This window comes from Drosophila kikkawai, chromosome 2R, assembly GCF_030179895.1.
Source record: "Drosophila kikkawai strain 14028-0561.14 chromosome 2R, DkikHiC1v2, whole genome shotgun sequence".
NCBI lineage: Eukaryota > Metazoa > Arthropoda > Insecta > Diptera > Drosophilidae > Drosophila > Drosophila kikkawai.
Window position 1 is genome coordinate 24,339,902 of NC_091729.1, and position 11,143 is coordinate 24,351,044.

At 41.6% G+C, this 11,143-nt stretch overlaps 1 protein-coding gene across 2 annotated transcripts; it reads left to right on the plus strand.

The window, feature by feature from the left end:
• Positions 1 to 487: 487 nt before the first annotated feature.
• On the plus strand, positions 488 to 10,289 carry wech (tripartite motif containing 71 protein wech). 2 transcript variants are annotated; one of them, XM_017164282.3, is made up of 6 exons: positions 488 to 672; positions 758 to 1,003; positions 4,169 to 4,469; positions 4,536 to 6,486; positions 6,551 to 6,703; positions 6,759 to 10,289. In XM_017164282.3, the coding sequence occupies exons 3-6, from the start codon at positions 4,246 to 4,248 to the stop codon at positions 6,927 to 6,929; spliced, it is 2,499 nt and encodes an 832-aa protein (XP_017019771.1). In that variant the 5' UTR covers positions 488 to 672; positions 758 to 1,003; positions 4,169 to 4,245; the 3' UTR covers positions 6,930 to 10,289. The 2 variants fall into 2 exon arrangements, with proteins under 2 accessions (XP_017019771.1, XP_017019772.1); XM_017164283.3 differs by lacking the exons at positions 488 to 672; positions 758 to 1,003 and adding an exon at positions 1,333 to 1,921.
• The last annotated feature ends 854 nt before the right edge of the window (positions 10,290 to 11,143 follow it).

Consider the following 11,143-nt stretch of genomic DNA (forward strand, 5'->3'; position numbering starts at 1 on the left):
AAGCCCGGAAATAATTTACTCTATAAAAAAATCGTTATCACGAATAAGGCTAGAGGCAATTTCCAACTATAATATGATTAAATATGCTAGATCTAGCCTGAAATATGATGAACTGGCAACACTGATGTAGTGGTCTCACTCGCTCTCTGCCGCTCTCTCAGTTGCTCAGTTTTGGTGCATATGCACAATAAGAACACGACTTTTGAATGCCCTAACTCGAAGGATTGCAACTCGATAAGTTATTCGGAAACTTGAAGAAAACTTTTTATTTTTTATGATATGAATAATATTTGAACAACACAACGGCAAATCGAATAAAAATTAGTAATAATTATTTTTAAAGGCAAATTTTATTTTTAACTATATATTTCCATGTTCGTGGTGAGATCCCAGCGTTCTCAGAATAAAAACACTCACCAGTCGGATATGCCCAAATACCCTCGCCGAGGTAGGGGCGCAAACAACAACGCCAGAAGGGCAGCGGCGTCAGCGTCGAGAGAGCAGCGCATGAACATTTTGCAGTTTGTTAAATGCGTGCGTGAAGGTTGGAGTGAAGAATTCGAGCCGATTTCGAGTCCTAGTCCTCGCCACAAAAGTGGGTCAGAATTGGAAGCGTTCGATTAAGCCAAATAAACCAGCGCAGCAACCTGAAGCCGAAACACGCCCGCCAAAGTAAATAATACAGGAAAAGCAGGCGCGCCAAAGCTGCACACACACATACACAATAAGGGCAATTGTTCACGGCTTTTAATTGCAGGAGGAAAAGTGCACGAGGGTGGTACAACAACTTCGCATATAGATACGCCGCAGAGCCGGGGAAAATGTAAACAATTTGTGAACAATAACAACACCGATAGACGTTTTCCAAAGATTTCGATAGCTTTCTACATCGATCAAACACACGCATGAGATAAACGAATAAGAACGGACGGAGAAAGCAGCAGCAAGCAAAGTGACGACTATGGGATACCCCGTGATCGCGAAGAGTGCGTGAATTTGACAAGTGAGTGGTAAACAATTAAAGTTTCAAAAACGTTAAATAAGAGAAATAAGCCAAAATGGATTCTGAGTCGAGTAGTTGTAAATGAAGCTAAGCAATTGATGGGATAGTGTTCGTTGTGTGAAAAACCAATATACCCTTTAAATACCCTTGCCGAAATCGGACGCCATTATCCTATTAGCTGTGATGAGCCTGTTGGAAGTTTTAATCAGTGGATTCAATTGTTTAAGACTAAAAGGAGCGCATTTTGGTAAACTCCTGCCACGACCCTCTCTTCCGTCGGCTGCATTTTACTGCAGTTCTTTGCGGCATAAGTGAAAATAAATAGAAGATAAAAATGTGCATGCGAGCATACATATGTATGTATGTGTGTACATAAATATGTACGTGCCCATGCCAAGGAGAGAGAGAGAGAGCGTGCTCGGTGGGAGAGAGTAAGAGCGACATGCGCACATCAAAATCAAAAAACTAACTGTGTGAGATACATTTGAGTTTATTATTTTTTTGTTTAGGCCTCATGATGATGATGATGATGATGAATAAAGCAACAGAGACAGCGAGAGAGCATTGAGTTGAGCGTGTTATGTTGTGTTTTCGGTTTCGGTGTCGCTTTCGGATGTATCTTCTTCCTCAGTCGGAGTAAGGAATACACGAATGTCGGGAGCGCACGGATACGCATATAATAAGAACTCTCTGGAAGAAACACATTTGTATCTCGCCTCGCGAAAATCCGCTGAAAATCAAAACGAAAATAAAAACGAAAACCGCATCAAATTCAGACCGAATCAAATACGAAATCGAATCAATTAGCGAAACAACAACGGGGAAAAGGAAAACGAGAAAAGCAAACGGTAGAAACTTCAAAACAACAACAATAAGAGCGCGGATATAACGGCGACTTGCATGCGGCTGCTAAAAAAGGTGTGTACGGGAAAGAGATGCAGCAGCTAATAGGGGCGTTGCAGACGAGGAACTATCAATGGAAAATAAATAAATAAACTTTATTTCCGAAGGCAAAAATGTATTGATTTTCTGAAGAAGATTTCGCAAAAGATTCCTCTCAACTTTTCCCCCTGCCTAGTTTTTTTTTATTTTGCTTGTGTCAAAATATACATACACAAATATACAAATATACACGATTTTTGCGGCGCAGAAACCACCTACAAACGGACATGTAGAGAAACTTGTGTGTAAATACAACCCTCGTCCTCATCCCCCGTTATATTTTGCGTCGTAGTCGTTGTATCGTCGCCTGCACGTACACAGAAACCCACACAGGCGCACAAGTACGTGTACCGATGTATATGTGTGTGTTTGAAAGGACTTTAACTTCTTGGTCGTGTTTTTTTCCACGTCCTGCGACTCGGAGACAGCAGACCAGTTTCAATGGAAAATGTTCAAGGGTGACAAGGGTAGTTTAGCCGCTGCCTCCTCCTCCCCATATTTCTCTTTCTCCTCCTCCTCTTCGTCCTGTTCCTGCTCTTATCCTTGTTGTTGTTGTTGGTCTTGCTGCTGCTGTCTACACGGTTCGAAAATATCCTTGAATTGCATTCTTTGCCTAAGGGCGTCGCATTGTAACGTTGGGAAAAAGGGGATCAAAGTAGAGTTCTTGCGTATTGATTGCAGGATTCGTCAGGATTTGTTCGTTTTCCTTCGATGAAATCATTAGAAATCTAAGTCAATGCAATCCCTTTCGTGTAGTAATTTAAATTCTTAAAATTTTCTAAAAAGGTATTAATGAAATCTATTTAAACGGAAGTCCTGGGATTATTGACGAAGAAAAGGGGTTTAAATTTTAGTTATTAGAAAACTTTTTTTATTACCCAAACAAATATGAACAGGTTAAAAAGTATCGAAAAGATCTATACCTTTCTTAGAAACCCTTTTCTGACAGCCTGACACCACCACAAATTTGACATTCTCTAAAAATACACAGGATTATGTGAATATGAAATACATTTACAGAAACAAATGCAGGGTTAATAAATTCATTTGATCCTTTTTTGCTTGAGAAAACTTCTATTTTTTCTTATAAACCCCTCATCACTTTGGCAACCCTTTACCTTTCCAGGTTAACATTAACCCAAGTCTGCCAAATGAACTGGGGTTCGTCTCTAGGTCCACCCTTGAAGTTAGGCTATAAATTAACTCGAATTACCCAAAATCAGGATAACTGAGGAACACGTTCCGTCGTTTGTTGGGTCATCAAGTTTTCGGCGAAGTGTACAAGAAGCCGTCGTCGCTTCGAAATCCTGCTCCTGCTTGAGGGGATGAAAGTCGGTCGGTCGGCTTGGTTGATTAGGTGTACGTAGCTCGACGTCTTGAAGATGGCAACCAGTTCTGTCCGTCTGTTGTTTTTATTACGACTTGCTCCCCCCAAACCTTAGCCGGAAAAGTCGCTTGCGCACTGCAGGCGACGGAGTGGTGGGTGGGTGGAAAAGCTGGGGTTACGCTATAACTACGCGATAAGGTGGAGTGTGCTCCTTTGGGGGTGGGTTCTCATACTCTAATCCCAGCCCGGAGCTATCCTGTACCGTTTGTTTTCCTTTGCTTTTCGAGGGCAGCAGGAGTAGTAGGGAATTTTCAAGCTCCTGGTATTTGGGTTAAAAGTGAGGTAAATAGATATGTACATATACGAATATCCTTCCAAAGTACAGCCACATTCCCAAGAATTGCGCGCAAAAGTTGGCCATTTTGGGCACATAAATTTAAAGGAAATGCGTGGCTGATTTTGAAATTCCAGGATTTCAGGATTGTGCGTCTTCTCGATACAAAGGCACACACACACAGAGAAACGCACAAAATCTGACCTGCTGCGACTGCTCGCGCCACACAGCTGCCACTCCTCGGGTTGCATTGCATTTTCCTCGGATTCGGGGACGGGCCTGCTTAAAGGATCAAGGGTCGAAGGTCGGGGGATTTTCCTTGCTACCTAAGACGCTGAAAGATGCAGCTGCATGCCTGGTTTGGGACTACTTAATGCAGTACCTTTTCCCTGGCCAATTTAGTTAGCTGCTACCCCTCGGCAACCGACGACGTATCATCGCGCGCGTTCCAAACGCTGTTTAGAAAACATAACCGATCGATCGATCTTGGCTTTAGCGTTCAACAAAAAAAAACCAATTCTTCGAAAGTTCTTTTACGGAAAATTCTTGCTCACCTTTATAGCGGAAAAGCGCCTTTGCATCGACGACGACTGCCGCCTTGTGCTATAGAAACGTGATCTCACCACCAACATTACTCTTATGATGGAACTCTTGTCAAACAATTCGGTTCCGCAACAAATGGCCAGCAGCAATGCGCCGAGCGCCAATGGCGTGGCCAACTCCTCCTCAACGGCCAATGGCAGTGGCGGCGGCAGCGTTAGCAGCAATGCCAGCAACTCCTCCGAGCGGTTGCTGGCGGGTATCCTCGATAGCTTCCCCGCCTGGGATCTCAATGTGGGCATGCTCTCGAATGTGGGTCAGAGGTAAGTGTGCTTAAGCTAACTAAATAAATAAATAAACTAAGATAAATCATTTTAAACCTTTTATAGCTCGCCACCACGCACGGACTTCTTCATTAACAATTTCTTGGGTGGCTTGGACACACACGGCGACTTCAGCATGGGTCCCATCGGCAGCGGTGCACGCAGCAATCCCAAAATGTCTCCCGAATCATCCAATAACTCAAGCATTAGCTGCGGCTGGTGCGAGGTTAGCGCCTCGATACGCTGCCTGGAGTGCAACGAGTTCATGTGCAACGACTGCCTAAGGGAGCACAGGAACAGTCCTTTGTCCTCCAACCATTCGATCGTCTCTCTGCCGACGCCCATTGGAGCCTCACCCACGGGCGGGAGCTCTGCGAATGTCCATACACCGCCCAGCGGCAACTTCATTTGCGACATACACAACGAGATGCTGCGCTATGTGTGTGATTACTGTCGCAAGCTGGTGTGCCAATGCTGCACGCTGCACGAACACAAGGAGCACAGCTATGCGTCTATACAGAGCTTCATGGTTGGATCCAAGGAGAAGCTCGAGGGCGCCATCGAGAGCAGCCAGGTGGGGACGCGGTGCATCAAAAGCAGCATTGACAAGGCCCTGGCCTTTATTCGGCTGATTGAGCGCAACTGCAGCGAGCTGAGTGACAATATACGTAAAGCCTTCCGTCAGTTCATCATTGCCATCGAGGATCGCGAGCGTTTCCTACTCGACTTTGTGGAGAAGCTTCGCCAGCGACGCCTGGCCATTCTGCACGATCAGATGGCAGGTTTGAAGTCTGCCCTCGCCGGTCTCTCGGAGACCTCCGACATGCTCAGCAAGGTGGCCGATAATGCCTGCAATATGGACCAAATTGAGATTGCTATGAAGTTGACCAATGGCCAGCGACAGATGGAGCAGTTTGCCGGCATCTACAAGGATCTGCAGCCCAAGCAGGAGGTCTTTGCCTTCGCCCCACCCGACTACAGTCTACTGCAGGACATCCGCAACCAAGGCGGCGTCATTCTGGTGGACGACAAGAACATGCCCATCGTCTCTAGTAGCAATGGCATTGTGCCGAGCGTCTCTAGCGTCAGTGCTGTCGCTGCCGCTGCTGCCTCTGTGGGAGTTGGTGTCGGCACCGTTGGCGGTGGAGTTGGCAACGTGGGAGTTGGCAACGGCATGGACATGGCCTTTGGCATGAATCTGCCTAACAATCCGCTGAGTGTGGCCTCCACGAATGTCCGACGTCCCCTGCTGCGCGACAACAGTTTCCGCATCCCGTCGCCCATTATGCAGCCCCGAGGAGGTAGTGCCTGCGGCATGTCCAGCGCTGCTCTGGACTGGGAGCTCAATGGATTGCGCAGCTCGCCGGGATTGCACTTCAGTGCGCCGAGAACAACGCAAGCGATTCCCGGTTGCATGGATCTGGTCAAAGTGCGTAACTCAAATGCTTTGTCGCTGTCGTTTGCCACCGAGGGCCATGAGGATGGACAGGTGAGCCGGCCATGGGGCCTGTGCGTGGACAAGATGGGCCATGTACTGGTCTCGGATCGTCGCAATAATCGCGTTCAGGTCTTCAATCCCGATGGCTCCCTGAAGTTCAAGTTTGGTCGCAAGGGCGTGGGCAATGGCGAGTTCGATCTGCCCGCCGGCATCTGTGTGGACGTGGATAATCGCATCATAGTGGTGGACAAGGACAACCATCGCGTACAGATCTTCACTGCCAGCGGTGTTTTCCTGCTCAAATTCGGCAGCTATGGCAAGGAGTACGGCCAGTTCCAGTATCCCTGGGATGTGGCCGTAAATTCCCGTCGTCAGATCGTGGTCACCGATTCGCGCAATCATCGCATCCAGCAGTTCGACTCGGAGGGTCGCTTCATCCGCCAGATAGTGTTCGACAACCATGGGCAGACCAAGGGCATTGCCTCGCCACGAGGCGTTTGCTACACACCCACGGGCAACATAATAGTGTCTGACTTTGACAACCACTGCCTCTACCTTATTGATCCTGACATTAACGATGTAAGTTGCCATTCTATATCAGTTCATTTCGTGATTATTAATTGGTTATTTATTTGATGTGCAGATCCTGTCCGTCAAGGGACACGAGGGCTCGGGCTTCCACGAGTTCAATCGGCCTTCGGGCCTGTGCTGTGACGACGAGGGCCGCATTATAGTGGCCGATTCCAAGAATCAACGCATCCTGGTCTTTAATCAGAACCTGGACTTTATGTGGGATGTAAGTTGAAGTTTAAACACGTCTACGAAACATGCACTAATCACTTTGCTTACAGATTGAGGTGCGTCCCTCGATAAATCCGCTAATGCCACCGACGCTGGACGAGAAGGATCGAACCTGCGATGTGGCCCTTATGCCAGACGGTCGCATTGTATTCCTCATTGAACTGTCGCCAGACTCCAAGGAAGGGTCTAACCCTTACAAGCGGTTTGTGCACGTATTCTAAGTTAGGTTAGCGAGTGCCGATCTTTTTTAGACCATTTACACACACAGACACACAGGAGCCAAGATCAGATTGAAAAGGAACAAAGCAAAGAACAAAGTAGAAAACAGGAGCCGTTAAGCGAAAGGGATAAAAATCAGTAGAAGAAAATTCCGGAGAGCATGGAAAAATTAGTGAAAATTTTTAGCTTAAGTGCTACAACGATTACCTCGATAATGCTTAAGAGTTATAATGGTTACGATTCTGGTAATTTACACAATACAACAATACGAATTACACATATGTATCTACAGATATCTAGATATCTACCAGACGCGTATGCCTAAACATACAATATATATACATATATATATATAGCGAATATACAAGAGCAAGCCCCAAAACAACCAACTAGAACGGGAAAAAAAACTAAAGTGGAAGCATATAGGATGTAGGAGATAATTAGCAGTAGGCGATAGATAGTCAGAGGAGCATTCAGGACCTAGTGAAAAGGATAAAGCAAAAAGGGGGTAAACTCTCGAACCATTTACTAGATGAAAATATTCAAATACCTGTTAGTTAGACTGAAAAGGCAGTTTGCTAGCTGATGGAGAGTGCGTTTTTTATGGCATCGGTTGCTTAGCGGAAAGATGAGCGAGAGATAACTACTATATAGGGTTATATACAATACATGTTCTCTTTTTTTTTTGTATCTTTGGTTCGACAAGAGTTAGCAGACTTTGTGCGGAATATGGTATTAATAATGATTGTATTATATTCTTAATTCGTTTGTCCTTAAACTGTTTTGTTTGTTTTAAAATAACTTTTTTTTTCCGCGATATTTGTATGTATTTTATACTGATTTCTTATATTATTGAGACTGAGCAAGTGAGTACACGAACTTTGTAAGAGCAAAACAAAGAAAAAAAACAAGTAAACAATGGAAGGAAACCCGCTGACTTTTTGGTTGAACTTTTTAACAAAGACTGATTAAAACTAAACCGCAATTTCGGAGCCAACTGAAAGAACCATATATTATGGTGAGGCCAAAAAAGATAAAACAAAAAACAACAACGTGAAAACGAGACAACACTCAAAAATTGCAATGACATTGATATAACGTAAAGTAACTTAACATAGCTTAACTTAACACACACCTATACCTATAGAGATCCGATCACAAAGTCATAAAATCATGGGCATAGCTGACAAAACCGAGTTTAACTTACATTATACTTCATCCGCATCCGCATCCACATTCCCATCCACATCCAATATCGAGTTCCGCATCTTCATCCAGCGCTTTTTGTGCAAGCATCACAGGCAGGGCTTTCCGTTTTGTAATTAAGAAGGACAGGCGGTAGTAGAGGTGAGGGGTTAGCTAAAACAAACAAAAGTAACGAAAAAAATTATCATAATTTTTGACTCAATGTGTTCATTAGCATTTAGTAGACTTAGCGGGGGCGTGGCATAGTGAAAAACGTATGGGAAAAATCCAGAGCAATATACAATGTATGGGCGTATTGAATACACATTTTAGGTGACATGTTCCTCGCAAAAGAAACACAAGAAACAACCAGAAATAAGATACAAAGCATGTAAAACAAATTGAAAAACAATGAATGAATTAGCTGAATTAGCTGAATTATCTGTCTTTGGAGGTGGAACGATTTTTACTAGCAAATATATACACACACACTAAACAGAGACTAGGTACGATTCTAGGCTAAATAGATCCTGGTGAAAAATTGCAAAATGTATTAAGCCAACTTAGTTACTTAGTTTACGTTATGTTCTTACTTTACCTGTTTTTTAAAACGTTCAGTCTATATTCTTTGTACTTGTGTTTAAAAACAAAAACCCGACCTTAGAGATTGAGATAGATGTGTGTACGAGAGAGAGAGAGAATACATAGCTACACTCCTTCCACGAATAAAGCAACATTGCATAAAATGCGCAAAGAAAAAACTAAAAACAAAAACAAAACAACCTTAAAATCATAAAAAAAACTAACCATACCTTAAAAAAAATAATGCAAAAATGCTAGAAGGCTCTACGAGAGCGATGGCAACAAAAAACATATACAATATTTATATATATACACGTAATATATACACCAGAACGCAGAATGCAAACAGAATGAGACGGGGGTCGACCTACCTACATACTTAGAGCTATATAGAGAGTAGATATCGTAATTATTTTACACCTTAGTTTAGTTTAGTCAACCCCACACGAATCGCCATAACATACTCGTCGTAACCTCATTTTTAATCGATAATTCACCGATTTGTAAATCGGTAATCGGTAATAGTAAATCGTAAAATCGAAAAACGTAAACCGTAAATCGTAAACCTTGAAGCGCCGTTCATTTCTTGTGATCCAGATCGAATCATTATTCAAATCCAAATAATAATTAAAAAAAAAAGAACACTCGCACACATTCAGCGCACGCCGAAAGCATCATCCCACAACACATATGTGTATATATATCATATATACAATATCGTATCGTAACCGTATCGGGCCTAGCGACGACATCCGAGAGAATGCCATATTTTATATTTGTGTGAGATTTACTACTAAAACAAAACCAATACTAAAGAACTAAATACTTATATATCATTACAAATGAGCGCCGTTTTCTAAAAGCCACAGTTTAGAAATTGTGTAAAAAAAATAAAACAAAAAGGAAAAAAAAAAATAATAATAGTATAAACTACAAGCTTAAAAAAAAAAAGAAAGGGATGACAATTATTGAGGTCTAAGCGAGAATACCGAATGCCATAATTCAAAATAAAAAGCATTTAAACATATATATTATATATCTATAGAATATACTAAAGTATGTTAAACACAAAACAACAAGATTTACTAAAAACTAAAAGTCATGAAAAGATACTGAACAATTTGCCAAAGGCTTAAGAATCAAAAAACGAATAAAAAAGCAAAAATAACTTACAAAACAAACACTACACTCATTACACATCAGAGATGGACGAACATTGATGTTTATCGATTAGCTTCGATTGTTTTCGATGGCATGACGATAACTTCTATTTTCTTCCAACTCTACATTATACACAACATTCAAAGAAAGCCTACGCATTAAATAGTTAATTAAAGAACAAAGTACATACCAAAAAATACACATACACTCTTAATTCAATTGCAAACAGGTATTTTTGTTTAAAAATAAACCGAATATATTCCAAAAAACACCAAACAAAACGAAACAAAAGTTTGCCCGAACCAACAATTAATTCTAAAAGCAAGCAGAATGCTCATTAAAACGTAGCCTCTAAACTCTAAACTAAACTAAAGTAAAAAAAAAACACTAAAAACGAATCCAAAACTTAAATCAGGTATTCAATTTCTTTCGTATTACGTACTTAGCAGTTAAGGAAAGGGGGAGAAAATAACGAGAATCGACTAAGAATAATCCCTGGGGATGTGCGAATGATTTTCAAAAATAAACCCCGACATACATATTGATTAAGCAACTCTTTTTATATATAAACCAATCGATTGACGATGCTAAAACATAACAAAAAGGAAATAAAGAAAAGAGAGAAAGCAAAGAAAAGGATTGAACTCTTATATCAAAATACAATTTTGAGTAAAACTTTTAATGACACAAAAACCACAAGCAATTCTCGGCAAGCACAGAGAAATTATTTCTTTATTACTATATTATAACAAGGAAAATCTCTAAAATTATGCATACAACATACTTACTTACCTACGATCATAATTATATTTTGTCAAAATCATTTAGCAATTAAGTTGAACCCAAATCCACCACAAAACGAAGACAACAAAACCAGATTATATCTAAATTCGATTTTTTTGATGGTATTTGGAAATTATCAAACCTACGCATACACACACACACACATTACTAAACACATATGTAATAATTATGGAGCAATTGAGTACAAAACGAGTACAAATTTAAATTTTAAGCCAGGATCAGACGACGACACACACAGTTTTAAGTTTAAAGTTAAAGCATATAATAGATTTCGATTGGAGAGCGCAGAGCAGCATAGGAAGAAAATATTGATAGTGCCAGCTACTGGTTTCGCATAGCAAAAAGTACTGCATACTGCAAGGATATTCATAGAGGATCGAACGATCGACAGCATACTAACCACATTTATTCGCATAGTCACATACTTACATAGTTACTTAAAACATAGACTAACCCCCCACACATATATCTAGAAAATGAAAAA